The following is a 21,851-nucleotide window of genomic DNA, read 5'->3' as shown; positions in this document are numbered from 1 at the left end:
AAATAAATAAGTAAAGCCAGATTACTTCCTCTCACCCCACGCTTCTCTTCCTTCAAGTCCCACTCATTTCTCTGTCCACAGTCTTAATCATCCCTGCCTTCCTCTTCATGGTGTCCTTTGCCCTCCAATTCCCCACCAAGTCACTGCTGCCTCCTGCTGCCCAGGATGCTTCCATTCTCCCCACTGCCAGCCATCCTTCCTACTGCAACCAAACATTTATCTTTAAGCAGATAACACCCTATTATTCCCCTCTTCACACTCACCTTAAGGATGAAGCCCAAACTCCATAGCTGTGCATTCATCGGTCTCCACCATAGTATGGAGTCCATATGCCTCTTCAGTAGCATTTTCAATCATCAGCCTCTCTATCCCCAACCCATGCCCATCCAATAAGCACCCTACAGTGATCGCAGTCAATTCCCCAAATCACCAAGAACATCCCGCTCCCAAGTCTTAGGTTATATAGTTCCCTCTACCTGGAACGCCTTTCTTCTTGTTTTACTCTCCAGCCCCCTGTCCGGAGTCCTGTCCACCTCTGCCTTAACCAATTACCTTTAAAAGGACTAACTCAAGTATTATGTCTTTGAGGATTCTCTCCTTGATACTCTGTAGGTATCATTTATATTGTACATAATCAGTGTACAGTAAATTGATTGGTTGCTCCTTCACTTACAAGTATCTTGAGAGTAGAACCCATATTCTATTCATCTACAGACTCAAACACAGTGTCTGGCACTTAGCACAGCCTCAAGAATGTTGATGACAGGCAGCACATCAGTTTTTTTTTTAATAAAAAAAAAAAGAATCTTACACTTGTAATTGCCTGGACTTGGGTACAAAGCAAACTTGGGAAAATCAGATGGTCCAGGATTTTCTGTATTTTCTTTTCCTTCATTCTGTCCCCAACTTCTTCCTGAGCTTTGTTCCATATGAGTATGCTTAAGGGGGGAAATAAAAGGTTCTTATTAGACAGAAATCCCCAGGGCAGGGTCTAGACATGAAAAGTTCTATTGTATGCGCGATTTCCTGAGACACTCCTGTGGGAAAAGGAGGAAGTTAGAATTTCTCTGTGGGCTGGCAGATTTTCTGTGCTTATTGGCATGACTCTGGTGAATGTGTATATCCCCAGACAAAAGGCCAACAAAATGCTGGAAGGTCTGAAATTTGGAGAATCAACAAGAGTCACGTCTCTAAATTATTTCCAAAAGCTGTAGGCAACAGGTTGTGGGCATGCTTTCAAGTGTATGAAGGCTTACGAAGCTACTGGAATTACACCTTTCATGGCAACACTTCCTATCTTCAAAGACATGAATATTCTTGCCCCTCAGCATCCTTAAAGGTGCTTGTGATTTGCCTCTTTTTAGGAGTTCTGTCTAATACGCATGCATCATAAGCAGCAAGTCACACACAGGACTGAGGCCAGACCCTTCACAGACCTCTCCTTCAACTTGGCCACACCCAGCATCTTAAATCCTGCACTCCCCAGTCATGAGCTAAGGACATCCCTGGTGGCTTAGTTGGTAAAGAATCTGCCTGCAACGCAGGACCCCTGGGTTTGATCCCTGGGTTGGGAAAATACCCTAGAGAAAGAAATGGCAACCCACTCCAGTAATCTTGCCTGGAAAATCCCACAGACAGAGGAGCCTAGCATGCTACAATCCATGGGGTCACAAGAGTCAGACACAACTTACCAATTAAAGTCATGAGTTAACCAAGTTACTCCAAGGTCAAAGTGAGAGTACCATAATTCCTTTGAACTTTTCCATTGAATCAATCTTTTCCTAACAACACACAAATAACCAAGCCCTCAACCACTCTTAATCCATGACGCTGGCACTGACTCACTTCAGGACAAAAAGCCACCACGAAACAGATACCACTCTCAAGGCATGGATGGAGAGGGCAGCTGCTGGCACTTGATAAAAACCTTGCCTGATGCCAAGAAGCTGGAGCATCGAATCTGTCCTGAGCGAATATAAGAGGTATTTACATTAACCCAAGTCCTCATCAATGTACCTGCAACTTTCAATTCAAGACAGATGAAACACAAATAAAACTAAATTGCTTCCAGAACATGTTAAAGTATAAAAGGTGAAAATAAAGCAGACACCTGTTAGGTCTTGCCAACTGTTATTTCCTACATATTTTCTTATAAGTGACAGATTAAAAAAAAAAAACACTTCTGAAGATGAATGCAGAATGTGGGCGCCAAAAAGTGTACATTTATGTGTGCTTTGATGTACGTCTGGGAAGAGAGTAACCTTGTGAAAATGAGGCAGAAAAACAACCAAGGCTGCTTCTTATAGCCAATATAATTATAGGAACGCCTGGATAAGTTAGCTGAATGTAATTCAAATAAAATCCCAAAGGGGAATCTTTTCATTATGACATATTTCAGAGAATAACATAAGTAACATCAGGATATTCACCACCCAGATTTAACACGTTAATATTTTCTCAAATTTGCTTAAAACTTTTTGTCTTGCAAGAAGTAAGATGCTACACATACAACTGAACTCTCCCACGTTACTCCCTTTCCACTCTTCCCAGAGGCAACCACTCCTGCTGAAATTAATTGCATCCATTCATGTTTTTTGATTTCTGCTACATATACATAAATTCATAAACAATATAATTCCAAAAAGGTGTTCTTAAAATTCATCTAGAAGAAAAAAAGGTTGAAAATGAGCCAAGAAGCATTTGAAAAGGAAGAATAGTAAAAGATAATAGCACTTTCAAATAAAATACATTACAGGTCATGACATCTGAAACAGTGTGTTACTGGCTAAAGAACAGACAGGTCAACAACATAAAAGAGTTCAGAATAAGAAGCTATAAAATATTTTAAGGCAACATCAGACACAGGTATCATTCCAAATCCATGATAGAAAAACTACTTAATAATTATTTACCCTCAAAGAACTTCAAATTTAAAAAAGAGATTCCAACAGACATGACAGATTCTTCACAAAAGAAGATATTCCAATGACCAATAAATATCTAAAAAGATGATTAACTCCCTCAGTCATCAGGAAGAAATTAAAACCACAACTGAGCGACTTCTCTCGCAGTCCATTGGGTAAGACTTCATGCTTTCAATGCAAGGGGTGCGGGTTCAAACTCTGCTTGGGGAGCTAAGATCCCACAAGCCATTCGGTAAAGCCAAGAAAAAAAATAAAACACAACACAACCAAATACTACAAGCCAACAAAATGGCTAAAAGGAAAATAGAGAAAATACCTAGAGCTGGCAACAATAAAGAAGGAGCAAATTTGTCCAACCACTTGGGAAAACGATTGGTCAGCATCTATCAAAGCTAACTATGTGCATCCCTGGGCTTCCCAGGTGGTACTAAAAGTAGGAACCTGCCTGCCAATACAGGAAACATAAGAGACACAGGCTCGATCCCTGGATTGGGAAGAACTCCTGGAGAAGAGTATGGCAACCCATTCCAGTATTCTTGCCTGAAGAATCCCATGGACAGATGAGCCTGGAGGGCTACCATCGCAAAAAGTCACACACAACTGAAGTGACTTAGCACACGTATGCAGCCCTGCTGCTGCTGCTAAGTCACTTCAGTTGTGTCCGACTCTGTGCGACCCCACAGTCGGCAGCCCACCAGGCTCCGCCGTCCCTGGGATTCTCCAGGCAAGAACACTGGAGCGGGTTGCCATTTCCTTCTCCAATGCATGAAAGTGAAAAGTGAAAGTGAAGTCGCTCAGTTGTGTCCGACTCTTCTCGACACCATGGACTGCAGCCTATCAGGCTCCTCCGTCCATGGGATTTCCCAGGCAACAGCACTGGAGTGGGGTGCCATTGCAGCCCTAGGATGTAGCAATTTCATCCTTAGGTATCTAACCAACAGAAATGTGCACACAGGTCCAGCAAAAGTCAGGTAACTATCAGTCAACACTTGTTAGAGCCAAACACTGGGAATCATCCAGAGGCGTGTGCATCAGCCGTAGAAGGGATAAACAGAGCCAACCCTTGGGGTGAGAGAAGTAACTGACCAGGATGTGAGAGGTCCTTTCCAGGCATTGGTGATGTTGTTCCTTGATCTGTGTGCTGTTGACATGATGCATTCATTTAGGGAAAAATCATCAAAGCTGCTCACTTAACGCACTCTTCTCTTTCTGAATTACACTTCGATGAAAACAGTTTAAAAACAAGAGGTGGTGTTTTCTCTGATCACATTTTCTTCAAAAAGACTTCACTCGTACTGACTTACTTCATTCTGTATAATAGACTCTACGTTCATTGATCTCATCAGAACTGATTCAAATGCATTCCTTTTTATAGCTGAGTAATATTCTAAAAGTAACTATTCTCCAGTTAAAAATTAAATTAAAAAAATAAATATTTCACTCATATTAAGTGTTTCTGAAAGTGAGCACTCACAAACAGCAGATGGAAACAGAAATTACCATGTTTAATTTGATAAGAGGTATTCAAAGCACACAGACTTTTTAAGGATATTCATCACATCCTTATTTGCAAGCGGAAGAAAACAGAACATAAATGACCCCGGATGGAGGAGTGGTTGGATAAATTACGTCACCATTAAAATCGGGTTAGAGGAAGATAGCACATGACATGGAAAAGTGCCCCTAGCACATGGTTGCCTGAACGTGTAGTATGCGATATAGAACATGGAGAGAAAAAGACTGAAAATATGCTGAAATGTTAATCAAGGTAACCTCTCAGTGGAAAGACTCCCAGACACACCCATGTTGTTCTTTATTTCCCAATGAACAGGTATTCCTTTTATAAAACTAAACACAGGGACTTTCCGAGTGATCCAGTGGTTAAGACTCTGCACTTCCACTGCAGAGGACGCAGGTTTGATCCCTGGTTGGGGAACTAGCTTGGCCAAAGAAAAAAACAAACACACAAAACTAAACACACAGAAAAAGTTTAAGAGAGAGAAAAGCGGAGAATAATAAGGGTCGTTCAAAGGTCTTGGATTATGGTGAGCACGTCCTTCCTTCTTCATACTCTTTTATGTTTCGTTTTCACCGAAATGTTTTGGAAAATGCCTTTTGCTTTTTCTCTTAATGGACACATGGCTTGTGTGATCTTAGTTCCCTGAACAGGGACTGAACCTGGGCCCTCAGCAGCCGGAACACGGAGTTCTAACCATCGGACAGCCAGGGAACTGCCCCCCAAAATGCATTAGTTTAGTAGTTATCATATAAGGAATCATCTAATCTTCCTTGGAGGGTGCAGCATCTCCTCAAGGCATCCTGTGAAGGGTGGTGTCTTCTGGCTTTGACTCTGCACCCCTGTCTGGGCTGCATCTGAACAGCTTCCCCCTATAAATTCCATTCTCAAAGAATAAGGAAAAATATAGGTTACTTGAGAGATGCAGTATTTAGGAGCTTAGTAATCAAAGTTTATTGTACTCTTGGTTTTGTTTTTCTTTCCCACTCCAAAAAGTTTAAAGCAACTAAACTAGCATCAAAGAAATTTGCAAAAGCTCTCAGCAAAGCCATGATAAAATATAACTACGTTTCCAAACCAGATGCCAAACAGAGAACCAGGCAGAGCCCTCTCTGAGGATGTCTGGGAGACTGAAAAGAGGAGTGTGGTCTAGGAGGAGTTAGTCCCACACGAGAGTCAAACATTCCTTCCAGCCATGCCCAAGTCCTCCCAGGAAGCCTCTCAGGAAGACGAAAGCAAGAAATCAGCTGGTAATGAATGATACCAGGTCTAAAGGCAGAACACACACATCTTACGTTTCACAGGATCCACTGCTTTATGGCAACTACCTATAATTATCAGCAATTCAGTCAAAATGGGGCAAAAATCTCCCGCCATGTGCACCTGAAACTGATCTCCTATAGATGATCCTCCAAATTTCCTGGTGTTATTTTGACTTACTGTGTGACTGCACATTTGGGCCTAAACAGAAATCGTCGGTGACTTTTAACCGAAGATGGACACAAATGTATAATCTATACAGATTAATTTAAAGAGAATACTGGATTTCCCTTATTCAACTTAGATTACATTAACTCATTCCTTTCAAGCTCCTCTCATCTACCTGACATCCTGTCATTTTTATTCTTCTATTAATAAATTCTTAGGGAATCTTAGGTGAACTTCACAGAGAGAGTTCCTAGAGAGGAGCTCTTTATATCATATACTAAAGTTCCTTGTTTAAAATGATAAAGCAATGTGGCAGTAGTCTTTAGACTTCCTAATGGGAGGCCTCTATAAAGTAAGCCAGGTCACAACTGTGGTTATAGTATCACATTTTATATGAGAAAGGTATATATTCTTTTTCATCATCCCCCACCCCTGAGAGACTCTCTTCTCATAGGCCATCATTCCTTCAAAGAGCAGTTCTGATCATTCAATCAACATTTTCCTTGAAGACCATTAGAGTTCAACACCTATCTGCAGACCAGAGGCTCTGGAAAATCCTAGATCATGAGTCTCTAACAAAAGGGTCATAGACTCACACCCACAGGGCACTGCATAATGTAATTTCAGGAGGCTGGCACATCTTCTGAAGCATAAACCTCAAGGATTCCTGGATTCCCAATGAAACCCCCATTCTGTAAAAGATAGTTCATTCCTCTTAGATGCTATGTCGATGTTGAGAGATTAGCCATCACACGCAGTGGTAATTATTCCCGACTGCTTGGGGGCTTGGGACCCTAACACCACCTTCATGAGAAAGATTTTCTACAAAAACTGAACTCTCAAGGAGCTATTGTATAGCCCAGAGAATTTTATTCATTATCTTTTAATAACCTTTAATTGAAAAGAAATCTGAAAATTTATATTTATACATGCATATGTATATATTGATATATAGATACAATTGAATCACTTTGCTATACACCTGAAACACAACACTGTAAATCAACGACATTTCAATTAGAAAATTTTTAATTCAACTTTTTTTTAAGCACATATAATCTATCAATTGTATCTAAAAAGAAAACCCACTCTCCCAATTAAAACAAGGTACTAAATTATATTAGCATTTATATGTAAGATTTATACTTACATCATTAGTATACTCATGTATTATGAAGTTTCTATATTGAAACACTGACTTTCCCCACACTCTCCTTCTACTTCTCACCCCACCTTACCCCAACAGTGTGAAAATCATTGATCTAACCTAGACTAGAAACAGAACGGTATTTTGTAGCCTGGATCCAGTTGATATATAACCATTTCCTTCTTTAAGAAAGAAATGGTTTTTTTCTTCTTATCAACTCGTTCCCCATCCTGAATTTGGTGAAAAAGTAATAAGCAAAAGGCATATCTTTTAAACTAAATTCCAAATTATATAATCTTTTTCTTCAAAAAAAAAGACTTTTAATAAGCAAAAGGCATATCTTTTTATCTAAATTATATAATCTTTTTTCTTTAAAAAGAAAAAACCCAAAAAGACTTTTGAAATATTTTCTTCAAAGGAAAACAATGAGAGATTTGCAAACCACCTTCTTATCCCTCTTTTTGCTAATCATCTGTTGTTGGAAAGAGAATCAAGGCAGAGATGCTTTTCAGATTAGCCAGATGAAGACCGAGCAACAAGTACACACAAGACCTGCATCAGGCTTCAGTCTAAAAAAGCCAAATCAAGCCACACAGGAGACCACCTCACGCTATACCAATACCAGTTACAGCAAGAATAAACATTACAAAAATTTAAAAATAAAGGCAAAATTAAAATTTTCCTGCTACAAAACTGCACACTGCCACTTTCATATCACCCAACCTTTTAAATCTTCGATTCTCCAATACTCAACCAACGTACATGTATGTGTGTATATTTACAAATTTTTTTTTCAACTCACCCTATTTTGGGGATCAAAATGATGGATGAAAATATTCTCAATTTGTGTGAAACTGATCAAAGAAAATGCTTTCAATTGATGTGAAAAAGTTTCCCATTAAGAAGGTAGCTATTTTTCTCAACCATGATTCCTTTTAATTGCGGAAAAGAGCCCAAAGGCTTTGTCAAGGGGCACATGTTTTCTATAAATCAAAACATAAATAAATGTGAGCTTATTTCACTAGGCGTACATATGGTTTTTGCTAAGCAAACTCTATTTATAAAACATTGTTAGCCTCCACCGGAACTGCTGTCAACATTTATAGGAAACGAACTTTTCTACTGCTCTGAATCTTGCCAGGATTTGAAAACAAGCCCAGAAACATTAGTTTTTTTAAGACAGATTTGATTTAAACATAATGTGAAATGGACCACTGTGTGTTTTCTAGTTCCTAAATGCTTGGAAGAAATCTTCAGCTGAATATTAGATTCCTGTTTTACCAAAAAATGTTTATATTGCCTGAAGTCACATTATTTTAACCATGCCATTGTTTGATTCTTTCTAGAAGTTTTTTGGTTATAGGCAAGAGTCTGAGATTATTTTTCTTACTGCCAATAGAACAAAAAAATATTCTGTGAAAGGGGAGTCTGACATCCACTAAAGCTTAGTATTCATAATTGCCTCACCACCTTTTCCCAAAGGCTCATTTGCATGATCATGTCTCTTTAGATACTCACCCTAGACTATAAACACATTTATCAGTCCTACTCAGAAAGCAGTTCTCAAAATGAACTTTTCTATGAAAGGAATTAGCTATAAGCAAGCATGAGGCAATAGTCCTTGACAACTAACAGCAAACCATAGAAGCTAACAGTCACTTTACTAAGAATTCACCTTCTCCATTTTTCATTCAACTTTTCTTCTTGGACTGCAGAGCCTTCCAACACAGAACTTCTTCCAATGCTTTTGCAGTCAATCCCTACACTAGGTGGATCTAAGCCAAGAGTTACAGTACAGTCAAGAGCAGTTCCACAATGAGATCTCTCAGGTTCTGTCTTGTTTCTCTTTCTGAATTTCTTTCAAGTGGCATCTTCCCCAGCTGTAAGATTTGTCACCTCTTGACATTAAATGCATCTGTTTTCATTGTTGAATGACAAAAAGAAAATGTTAGACAGTTCCACAAAATTAACTAAAAGGACTTTTAAAAATCCCCAAAATCCTAAGATAATAAAACATTTAAATACATTTAATGTTGATCTAACATGTAATCACCTCTATATGCTTAAACTGCTTTGGAAACAATGGAACTCTTTTCACTCTCAAATACTGTCCCAATTTGAATTCCCAAGTACTTACCCCAATTAATATAGAGATCTTTATTTCTCTGCAGTATACTTAAAGGGGAAGGTTACTTGTAAAAGGCAGCCATGGTTCCAATAAACTTTAAAAACAGACACAGAAAGACAGATCCAGAAGAAAAATACAATGTTTGCAATACAGAAACATAGCTAGCTACCCTAATGTTAGACACTAATGAATTGGAATTGATAAGGAAAGGCAGAAACCTCCAGAACTTCTGCTCCTAATCAATCACCAGAGATCAGTGACATCATTAGAGCCTTTGATCACAGTTCCTCTTTCAAGCTCGGATGGGACTGGATTGATCCTTGCTGGCTCTGAGAATGGAGAAACACCTAGGAATACAATTCACCGTGAAACATGAGAGTCATCAGTGTCTCTTCCCCTCCTTGGAGAAGAACAAGAGGGCACATTCCAAGGCAGCCCAGCACCAAACAATAGAGCCGCCTCGTTAAATCCAAACCTAATTCCCATGTTACTAGGATTCCCAGCATGCTTTAAAAGTGAGACAATGAGCTACTTTCCTAGTCTGGTCTTTCTTGCCCAGTAAACCTCCCCAGAGTAAGCACCAAATCCCTTCACCCTATCGGAGGGTTGGGGGTAGGATCTGGGGATTTCCTGCTCCCTCCCCCTCATTTTCCCCCTTACAAAACACTTAATTCAGAACTGCCCTTTCTACTTCTGAATCTCACTTCACAGGTCTTTACTAAAAATGCTGGTGACTTGGCCCAAAAGATAAGTCTTCGACCATGACGCTGGCTTCCATAATTTCAAAACACTTGGACAGCAATCACTCAGAATGTGTTGATCTGAAATGGTCACTTGGAGAAGGAAAACTTTTCATCAACCTTTACGACTTCAGGGCCATTGTTGTTTGTTTTTTCCCCCCTCCTTATTGGTAATCCGAATCTAATTGAGCTTCGGGAACACTGTGAGGGGAAATGTAGTTTATTATCTCCCTCATCAGGTGATCAATGATTTCATTAATAAGACAGATAACAAAACTGTCATATCATCGACACTGTTATGAAAGATGATCCTAGCTTCCCGCTCCATTTTCCGAGGTCTGGGGTTCTCTGTGGCAGCTCTGAGTCCATTCAATATTTTCCACAGACAGAGAAAAGTGAAAATCCATTTTGAAACCAATTTCAATTAGGATCCAGAAGCTGTTATCACAGGTGTCGCAGAATGGGCCCGTAAGTGGAAATGTCGCCTATCCATTCTGAAATGAAACCTTATCAGGGGCTACAAAGATGGCTGGGGACAGCCTATCTGTAAATTACTTTTCGTCCTGTGTTAACTCAACCTTAGTCCTGTCATATGGAATTCTTTCCATCCACTAGTAATAATCTAATGACTAACTAGACACAGCACCCAAATGGCTTTCAGCCGGACAGGGCTGTCCCCTGAAACATGGGTACAAATGCAAAAAAAAAACCCACACTCAGGCCAGTGGGCCAGCAAAAGGCTACTAGGCAGGCTTTAAATGATAGAACTAAAAGTTTATTATGGGAAATAAAAGAAGCTCCGTCTCCACCCATTGCATTCCTGGTGATTTTTCAATTGCAAACTCCAAGGCTCTGTGATTTCATTAATGCGGCACCCAAGTCGGGAGGCTTTTCTCTCACATCTTTCAGGCTCCTTTTAGCAAATTATCCCATGACGGCGGATTTATTCAGTCAAAGACCTCGGACTTTGAGAGGCAACAAAAGAACCAAGAGACTTTCTGGTCCACCTGCCTGGCGGATGATGAAGCAGGGAAAAGTCTCCCCCAGAGAAACCAATCAAGCCATTGTATGGCACAGTCAGACCTTTTCAACTGTCAAGCCAGAGAGCAGGGGAAGAGATGAAAGAACGCAGGACGAAGCTACCATTTACGGAACCATGTGGGAATGGTCTCCTAAGATTTAATAATTGGGATGGAACTCAACTTTCTACAACTTAAGGGGGGCGGGGGGGAGAAAGAGACCAAGAAGAGGAAAGAGTCAAAGAAAGGAGAAGAAAAGAGTGAAAAAAGAAGAAAAAAAAACTAGCAGCCTAAGTCAGAGTAGGAATAACTTGTACAGAAAAATTTCTACCTAAGATGAAGTTCTATCTGTAAAAGTAAAGGGGAAAAGAATGATGTTACCAAAAAATAGAAAGAAAAAGGAAAACTTAACAAAGCCTTTGATATTTTTCTTCTGGGTTAGAGCGGCATTAAATGTTCTGATTCTAACCCTCTCCTACAATTCATCCATGGTAGCAAAACAACAACAAAAAAAGCCCTCATTAATATGACTGCCTTGTAGTTTTAAGTATAAAATGGTATTTTCAACTGGCCTAAAAGAAAACAATATGTTGACTGGGGACACTCAAAAAAGAGAGGCAGAGACACGAGATGATATGTTTTGGGCAGTTTTTAAGAACATTTTAGTTCTACTACTAATTTAATATGAAATATTTAGACAAAAAGGAAAAAACAAACAGTGAGTGTAACTAACAGAATTCAAAAACTCATGGATTTAAAAAATAAAAATCATGATACCAAGCAACTCACACAGTTCTAACGCTTTTTCTTAACAGTTACTCATAAGGTAACTATTGCTACACTGAGTTTAAAAGCAAGTATCTGTCCAAATTTGGGGAGGGGGTTGCAAAAGCATGTTGACTGTGGTAGTATTTATAGGACTTATTGGATTTGTAAAAACTCACAGAAGTGTACACCCCCAAAAAAAGTGAGTGGTGCTGCATATAAAGTTTTAAAAACAGACAGAAATTGTGGATTTGGCAAGATTTCCATGTAAACACAGTAACGGGAAGCTTTTTGCTTTCACCATCACCCCCCCTCCTTCTCTTCCCGGGACCCTCAGGGTTCCCAGTGTTCAGGATGGCATCTTCTAGCATTCCTGGAATAGAGCCCTCCCCTCAAGTAGGGGCTCAAAACGGTACCTGGCTGAAAGCCATCAAGATACTTCCACAGAGGGACATTGCCCTCCCACAAGCACCATTTTGACCCTGAGTTTCCACTCTTTGGTTACTGTTGCTGATTCTGATCAGTTTATTTCTGAAAATGTGAAATACCCACATCACTGGGTCACAAGTAATCAGGGTAACCCAGAAACTTTCCACAAGCAGAACACATAATGCTGTGGCTTCTTTTTACTCCCAAGTCTGGAAAACCGCGGCAAGATCGGTTGAGTCTATTCCTGATTTCTCTGAGCCCCCAAGAATTGTCCTTTTGGAGGAGAAGTCCAATAGCCCCACACAAGAGAACAGAGCAGCTCTGCCCTCAGGGAAGCCCATCAGCACAGAATTACTGATTTTACCCCATAATGTGAAGGCATGTTTATGAATGAGGAATAGGCTCACCAATTTGATTCAGTAAATCCAACTTGTACCAATTTTAAGACCAATGACTTGAGGTACTGTTTCCTGAGCCCAGCTCCTATCATCTCCTTGTTTGTTAAGCTCCATCCTGATGACCACCACTTGTAAGGATTTTTCTGTAAGCCAACACCCTCTGACTGCCTCAATCAAGTTAAAGCTTACCCAAGCACAGATTATCAACAAATGATACTGTGTTGAAAGGCGTGAGATGAAAAGTGTCAATGAATTAAATCCTTCCAGATTTTTGTCCTGAATTATTACAATTAATAGTAAAAGTATTACTATTACTAATAATAGCTGCCATATTTGGGAACTCACTGTGCCAGCCTCCGAGATGTTAAGCACTTAGCCCAAGATCACACAGCAATAAAGTGGCAGGAAGAAACCCTGGCATCCACACCACTGCTGTGCTACACATGCCCCTGCCCCACAGAGCTAAGGAAGTTCCAGCAGATCTGTGTACTGTGCAGGCTGGGGCCCTGTAAACCCAAAACACTGAAGGAGGATGAGGTGGGGGCAGAGAAAAGACAAACCAGGTGCTACGCTCAAAAAGTTTCATGTATTACAGTGAAGAGGGGAGGGACTGAAAAAAATGGGGCACAGGGAAATTTCAGGAGTGCAACTAGTCTGTAGGATACCATAATGGCAGCTACATGGCATGATAACATTTGTCAAAACCCATAGGACACACAACGCAAGGAATGAGCGCTCATGGAAACCATGGACTGTAGTTAATCATCATGTATCAATATTCATTCATCAATTGTAACAAACATTATGACACTTATAAAATGTTAATAATAGGGGAAACTGGGGAGATAGGTATGTAGGAACTCTTTGTACTTGCTGATCAAATATTTTTCTGTAAATCTAAAACTTCTCTAAAATATAGTCTATTGATTAAAATAATAATAAATAAAATACTCTCCTCCAATTCAGGCATTATTAGGTAGTTCCCCCAAAGGACACGAGACTATATGGAGAGAGAAAGAGCTGAAGCACAGAGCTGCATTTGAGAAGAAGGTAAACATGCACTGATGTCGGGCATAAAGCTCATTCGATGGTGGAGCAACATGAATGAAGAGGAGCCCTTCAATTTGGACAAATCACAGGTTAGAAATGGAAAAGCAGAGTTGCAGCAAAGCAGACTGGAGAGGCAGAATGAGGTCAGATTTTGGAAGATTATCTCCCAATATTAGGCAAAGGGTTTTGAACTTTATTTTACAAGTACCTGGGAATCACTGATGGTTCTAGAGTAGGGGTATAGCATTAAAAGATTAATTGGGCAGCAGCCACTCCATGAATCAGGGCAGAATGATTGGAGAGGTTACTTTAATTGTCTACGCATGAGGTAGTGAGGTTTGAAATAGTATTGTGTGGTAGGGTGGCCTGAAGGGACACACGGGTGAATAATTACAGAGGAAAATCTACCAGGACCTCAAAAGTGGTAGGACACGGGAAGCCAGAGGGAGGGAGGGGTCAAAGGTGATGGTGCGGTTTCAAGCCTGGGTGACTGCAGGAAAGGCGATACACTCTGCCAAAATAAGAAGACAGAGGCTGCCAGGTTTAGGAACACATGAGTTCCTGAAGCTCAAGAGATGTCAGGGCTCTCATGAGAATCAGATTATTCGTCTTGAGTTAGTTGGTTTAAAAACGTGAAAGTTCTTTGAACAAGCATAAAATTTAATGCAACACAAACTACTCTATAAATGGGTACCACTAATCTGAAAGGAAACAGTTAACCCCCAAAAAGGAATCAAGAAAGCAGATGAACTGTATGTTTTTTCTAATATTAAGACAATATAAAATCAATGTTAGTTTTCAAAGCTAAATCAAAATAAATTTTCTCAAAATTATCTTTCCTATTTTCTAGCTTAAGAAGGCATTCAAAAGGAAGTTACACAGATATTTGTGGTGTTTTGTTTTGTTTTTTTAAATCCATCCTTCCTTAAGATGTGTAAACTTGGTCACTTTGAGGATTTGTTTAGCATCTTGAACTATTTTTCAGACAGAGTTCAGCAAATTCAAAATTACTTTTGCCAATCATTTTTCCATTAATTTCAAAATCTTTGTGCATTTTCAAAAAAACATGATCCTTTTTTGTTTTGGATTCATAACATTTAATTAATTCCCAAGCTTTGCCTAATAACTCTGGCTAATGTTTGCTAAGCTCTTACTATGGACAGGCACAGTCTCGTTTAATCCTGAAGATCCTGTGAAGTGGGTCTAATTAGTATCTCGCTAAACAGATGAGGAAACCGACCCTTTGAGACGTGAATTTGCCACATTCACCAAGCTGCTCCTTGGTGTTGCCAAAACTCAGCTCAAACTTTCAGCCCAAACCCTGGCGCATTCCTATCCAACACCCCACAATGTGAAACCATGTTATCTGAAAGTCCTTTCCGTCCATCTGTCATGTGCCAGGAAACGGGACGTGGCCAAGAAAAAAGGAATTGAACATCTAAAAGGACAGGCAACCTAAAATTCACATCACAATCTACTGGCTTTTTGGTGTGAACCATCCACCCATTTCTGAGCAGAATTAGGTCTATAAACTCTTACCATAAAAAAGGTCAAAGAGACAAGGGATCCTGGTGGTGAGCAGCTGACAAACTCCAAACTCTCAACAAAATTCTGAGCTATCTTATTCCCAGCAAGGAGACCAACAGATATTCCAATTAATACTCATAAGAGTTACCAAACAGTTTGAAAGAAAATCACAAGGCCAGGAAGCAATAAAAAGTTAAAGTTTTTTTTAAAAAAAGCATCTCCTACATATTTGCCGACCACAACACTTTCCCCTTAGAAACCTCAAAGAATTTTTTTTAAGCAGAGGAGAACCAAGCACTTCTTTTTGAAATAATCAAAGGGAACAGGGAACTTCCTCTCCCTTATTAATCTATCAGCTTTGGTTTCATATTGCATCACCATTAAGATAATACTTTCTGCTTTCTATCACTTTAAAGTATGTTCCCAATAACTATCAGATCTGATAAAAGATCCCCAAGACCAGGACCTACATACGTTTATTATTACTTTCTTTTTTAAAGCAGAGTAGTAGGTTAATGAGAAATATCAGATTACCTCTTTAAAAAAAAATCATAAACCAAAAATGAGGCTGAAAAGTCAGTGTTCGCAAGTCATCAAAGGAGATTTAACAGGACAATGAGAATGTTTAACACACTGGGACATCTAGATTAAAAAAAAAAATGTCTGTTATTTACAAAATACAACATGCAGCTTGGAAACAAATTAATTCATTCAAAAAAAAGAAAACAACAAAACAGATCATTAAGGCATTTCATTTAAGGCACTAGCATATTAACAGACTGAGAGATTTTAAAGTAAACAATGATAACTAATATCTGAGTGCATACTTTATATGTGAAAGACACCATCCTGGATGCCAAAAATGATCATTTACATGTCAACTGCATTGAACAAATATTCATAAAACTAAATGTCCTCTCATCACTTATGTTTAATAGATAACACTAAAGCTTAAAATCAAACTATAGCACATGAAACATACACTGTGGTTCCTGAATAAGTGTAATGAATGCTTCATATGTTGATATAGGTTCTTAAATGTTACAAAAATCAATTTGGCTCCACATAAGGTACAAAACAGTTTTTCACTTGTGCTATTTTCAAGTTCAATGTTGAGGCAAATCCTTCCTTAAAATGTTGCTTCAGGTTTTTGAACCATACATTTTGGTTGTGCATATGTGTACATTTAAACAAAACGTATGACTGTTATTCTAGAAGTAGATACTCAGCTGAGAAAAGTAAGAAAACAAATCTGTAAGGACATGCAGAGGAATGTGCGTGGTTTGGCTGGAAGGCTCCACAATCAGGAACAAATTGCAGCACATAATGGCTGGAAAAGTTAATTAAGTCAACCCAACACAGCGCCAATAACAAAAAGTTTTTGTTTGTTTTCTTTTACTCTTGAAATTGAGGATGGGAGAGAGAAAATACACAGGTTATGTCCATAATATATCTTGGTATGGGACTTATTTTTAATTGTTCATTTACAAATCTCTAAATTTCACAGCTTTGTAAGGAAAGGCTAAGAACCCCCTGGAAACAGTAGCAATTGGTACTACATATAGTAGGATCTATGTAATTTTCATATCCTTTTTGTGAACAGCCTCAGTGAAGGTATCCAACCACTTCTGAAATGTTTCAGAGAAAAGACAGAACTGACAAATAGATGAATGACCATGGCAATGACAGTGTGCCAACCTTTAAAAGCCCACCTCCCACTAACTCTAAAACCCAAATCAAACCCAGACCAAAGCCCCCAGACTAGCTGTGGGACCACAGCTGATAGCAAAGGGCAACACGCCACCAGGTAGAAGCTGGCAGAACAAAGAAGTTGGGCCATTCCACCCCCTGAGCATGATCCTAGTGCCATACAGAGGCTCTGAACTAGTTCCTGCAGAGAAATTCTATTAAAAAATCATTACCATTATTAGCTTTGCTTATGTAAAGCCAACACAAGGAAAGAAGTTTATTTTCCTTCATTTTACTTTTTCTTGTCTTTAAACTTGCTGGTTTCCCTGGAACCTTCCAGCAGGTTGCCACTGATGTTTGCAAACACCACCTCCATTTCCCCTTATTTGATCAGCTCTTTATGCTATCCCAAAATAAAAAGGAGTAAATCCCTTACAAGAAATAGAACATTGGAAAAAATGGTCAGCGCTCACAGGGCTCTAGGAAGGCTATCATTCAGGCAGGAGCCCTGCAAACCTGACTAAAGAGCTTTTGCCCCCAAATAGGATGTTTTACACCCACTTAGAGAGTACTTTGAGAACCCAGGCTGATCAGGGTGGAAAACCCATGGAATTCAGATTCAGTCAGTTCTGTGGTTATCTGGGACTCAAGGACTAACTTGTGTAAACTGTGACTACTATTCCCCAGTGGCTTCCTGGCTGCCAGGGGCACCCGAAGGAAGTTAATGGGGACAACTCATGATCAGAGTGGCTCAATACAATTGCGGCAGCACCAAACCTGCCCAGCAGGCATTCTGGTGCCAGAGTGGATGACTTGGCAGCACCTGCACCAAGGATAGGTCGCTGTGGTTACTCTGCTGAAATTCACAGAAAGGACAGTGACTTATGGAGGCTCCGAGTGGTGCAGCCCCAGCTTCTACCCACTTACACGCCTCTCCTGTTCTCATGCACACACTCACACACTGGCTCACTCATTCACACACACACACACACCACTAAAAAAGTCCTATTAAAATTCCCAAATCACCTACATGGCATAGACTGACTCTAGGTCTGAAATAATAGACGTGTCCAATTTTTACAAATTCCAGAGAAAAGAAATAAGGGCCACGGGATGCTTTTTTAGGGAGAAAATATGCCTTCTATAATTCCACTGGAGGAATAACGCAAAAAGTTGGCTCCATTAAAATAAGCTCTAGTCTTGACTTGAAAGATCACGAATCAAGGGAGAAATAGAGACATATTTTCTTACGTATGTAAAGTAAATACATTATTTTAACTCAGATATAAATGGATCTCCCTATAGATCAAGTCAAAATGGGACTCATTAGTCAGTAGGTTTAACACCAGTCCCTCCCTTCACCCACCCAAGCCTGCAGTGCACAGTGCTGACCCGGGGGAAGGGGGCCAGCTGAGCAACACACAGGCACAGACAGCAGAGCAGGACCGACAGTGCCACAGATCAGACAGGAAGGTGCAGCTTTTTTACTGGATGTCTGCACTTAGAGCCTACGGTTCTGGGCTGTTACCTTCCAAAGCAGATTCTGACCCTCCCATTTCATTGCATGTAAAAAGTCAGAAATCAACCTAGTCAAATCTTTCTTGGAGTAAATAAAACACAAACCCACAGGGAAGGAGGGAGCAGGATGGCTCAGCAGATCCAAATTCATTTACCCCGGTAGGCAGTGTCCAGGACGGGGAGAGCGGGCCAGCCCATCCTTCCCAAGGACACATGGCAAAGCAGAGGGCAATTCATGAAGGCCAAGGGTGGCGATGAAATCTACAGAAAGCTAAGACGCTGATGGTCTTAAAGCAGGGACGAAAAGCAAGGACGGGAAGTAAAGGTTACCATTAACTTATTCAGTCTGTTTTTACCAGAGGTGGGGTCTGGAATTTATTTTCAAGGCTCCATGCTTAAATTGAAATGCCTCTCAGCACTATGCTTAAAATATTAAAACATATAGCACAGAGAAACAGTGGCTCTCTGTTATCTCTGAACGCAAATTAAGGACATTACCCTGAATCTCAGAAACTAGATGAGGTTCAATCTTCAACCACTACTGAAGGGTCAACCATTAACACATTTTAAAATCTTTTAGAGTGGACTCCTTAGGGTTTGGGGGTTTGGCAGGGGACCCTCTCACTAACTTGGACAAGACAGCACTTGTGTCTTTTGTAATAACTAATCACTAATTATCCTGATGAGTGGAGACTTCCGATGTGAAATGCAAAGTATTTTGAAGTCCTGCCAGACTCATCAAGATGATTTCCAAAATGCCAAAACAGGAACTTCCTATAATAAATAACCTATCACATTTACATCTCAAATTAGAAAATTTGGAAGAAAACATGTAGTTTCACTGCCAAACAGAGATGCCTAAAGCTTGCCCATCCCAAGCCCCTCCCTCCACCACCTCCATTTATGCTTTTTAGCTTCTCAGAAAACAAACACAGGTCCAGGTGCAAATGCTCAATTCACGAGGAATGCCAAGCACAGAACGGGACTGCAGGCTTGGCTGCAGGTAATCCCCGTGGCCGCTCACCGTTGGACGTGGTGCTGGAGGCCACGGCTTTCTCGCTGACATCTGGCCGAGTGGGGCATTTCACTATGGAATTCTCCACTTTCTTTTTCTCAGTGGTCGTCGAGCTCTGGGACTGGGCCTCCATGACGCCTTCTCATTCCTTCAGCTCTGGCAACCAGGAATCCCTGAAAAAATCCACAACAGCAACATCAACCTCAAATAAGATGGAGGAAAAAAGAAATCCCAAAAGCCACTTCACCTGTCACCTGAGGAGCATCAGCCAATTCAAAATCAGCCCAGGCATCAGCCTACAGCATCAGCCAATGTGAAATCTGGACATCCCTTCCCCACAAGTTTTCTTACAAAAAGGCCTCAAAGTCCTAGTAAAAAGCCAGTTGAATTCTGTCTACATGTGCAAAAGGAGGAGAGAGGTACTTGTCCATAATGTGGGACTTCTCCCAAACTCCTACTGGGCATTTCCTATTAAATGGTCTAAGTATCTCCATTTTCAGCTGTGATTATGGTGAGAAACCCAAGTGTTTCTTCAAGCCACATCTCCAAATGTCTCTGACATTTATAAGAAGGTGGCCAATTTTATAAGAAAGGGAAGTAGGACAACATTCTAAGCCAGGAACAGTTTTTAGTTATTAATTAGATGTTTTAAAGAGTGACTGACAAGGCCTTCCCTGCCATCCAGTGGTTGAGTTATCACCTTCCAATGCAGAGGGTGTCAACGTAACAAATTCAATAAAGATTTTTTTAAATGGGCCACATTTAAAGAAAGAAATCTTTTAGAAGAAAAAAAAGAGTGACCAACTGTTTCTCCCATCCAACTCTAACTCAAAGCTTTGAATCAGAGGACTCTGGTCAATGATTTTGCTTTCCTCACTAAGATATGTGAACTGAAATACACCTTTTAAGCCTAATTCATTCAGGAGAACCATATTCTTAAAGCTTTCTCTAAACAGCAGAACATTTCCATTCACTGAAGTTATGTTTTTAAAACGACAAGGTGACAGAACAACACACTCTGGATCCCACAGGAAAAGGCAAAAGATCACAGACAGCAAAGGCTAGAACCACTTAAGAAATATTAAAACTCAGCTAAAGGCAGGGCAGTTAGTTTGTCTTTCACTGGTGTCATTCATGTGATAATCGCCCTAGCTCATCATTCATCAATTTTCACTCTGTTTGGTTCAAGTTTCTTTTTTGCAGTCATGATCCACATCAACAAAGAATACAACAAAAGACAAGTCCCCTCTCTACCATGTTTCCCTCGAGTTATCTAGATTGTGGGCATTTCTTTCATCTGCCTATCTTCTACACTGAGCAGATACCACTGTGTTCCATCAAAATGATTAGTGAAATAAACTAGGCAACTCAGTCATGGACTAAAAGTCTTAAAGAAACAGATGGAAGATTCTTAGTCAAACTTAACACTTTTGCAAGGGAACTGCAAATGCTTTCTTTATAGTACAAGAAATCCAGAGTAACTAACTAGAAAAGCTAAAGGCCCAGAGGCCTCCTGGCCCTGGAGCAACAGCTCTTCCAGTAACTTCTACATCTTCTCCTTGATTATCCACTGGCATTCACTGAAAAGCACACAAATTATTTAAGAACAGCTTTTCTAGAATAAAAAAGACAAGAAGACACCCTAGGTTAAATTTACATATCAGTTAGAAGATCCACTCCAAATTCAGAAACATTACTCAAAGAGCCCAACAGATCACAATAGTGAAGGACTATAGGCCTTCTTTCTGAAGGTTGCCATGGTGCACAAGTCAATGGGTAGGGCCTGACTGATGTCCCCTGGAGTTGTCCGGCGTCTCAGTTTCCTTGTGGCACAGCTGGTAAAGAAACCACCTGCAATGTGGGAGACCTGGGTTCGATCCCTGGGTTGGGAAGATCCCCTGGAGAAGGGAACGGCTACCCACTCCAGTATTCTGGCCTGGAGAATTCCATGGACTATATAGTCCTTGGGGTCGCAAAGAGTCGGACACGACTGAGCGACTTTCAGTTTCCTTCTCTGTCACAAGACAGGGTCACACAGTGGGACTTAACCTTGGGGGTAGTGGGGTGTCCAATCTTCTTTAAGGAGATGTTAAAACTTATGGATCCTCTCCCCCCAGAATATCCATTTTTTAATAAAAGACATTTAATATTTATTTTTATTTATTTCTTTGGCTGCACCAGGTCTTAGCTGTGGCATGTGGGATCTAGTTCCCTGACAAGGGACTTAACCCTGGCCCCTTGTTTTGGAAGTTCAGAGTCTTAGCCACTGGGTCACCAGGGAATTCCCCAGAATAGACTTAAACACACAAAAAACTGTCCATTTGATTTTCAAGGGATCACAGGCCCTCCAACCCAGATCAAGAGCCCTTGAAAGAGAAATTCTCAACCATCCCTTCTAGCTCTACCAAACCCAGAATAATTCTTTAAATTTTTTTAATGCTCCCCCCAAATTGATTTAAATATCATGTTTAAAGCATGCAATTAGAACCATTCAACCTCATCCACAGCACTGTTTCTCAGGGTAGTACAAGCACCATCTCCAGCCTAACCCCTGATGC

The 21,851-nt window shown here is 40.2% G+C and overlaps 1 protein-coding gene across 2 annotated transcripts in view; it reads right to left on the bottom strand.

Moving 5' to 3' along the window:
- The window catches only part of GLI3 (GLI family zinc finger 3), a 323,331-nt gene that overhangs the window by 289,914 nt on the left and 11,566 nt on the right, over nt 1–21,851 (bottom strand). The window contains exon 2 of one of the 2 annotated variants that reach the window (XM_055421143.2): nt 19,303–19,466. In XM_055421143.2, coding sequence (XP_055277118.2) covers nt 19,303–19,426 — 124 coding nt within the window. In that variant the 5' untranslated portion in view covers nt 19,427–19,466. Of the gene's footprint in view, nt 1–19,302; nt 19,467–21,851 lie in introns of those variants that run through there. The other variant, XM_055421144.2, reaches the window with a different exon arrangement.

Source organism: Moschus berezovskii, chromosome 3 (genome assembly GCF_049115385.1).
Source record: "Moschus berezovskii isolate FMDL1 chromosome 3, NW_MosBer_1.0, whole genome shotgun sequence".
In the NCBI taxonomy this organism is placed as follows: Eukaryota; Metazoa; Chordata; class Mammalia; order Artiodactyla; family Moschidae; genus Moschus; species Moschus berezovskii.
Note: the sequence above shows the minus strand (reverse complement) of the source record. Positions and strands in the feature narration are given on the sequence as shown.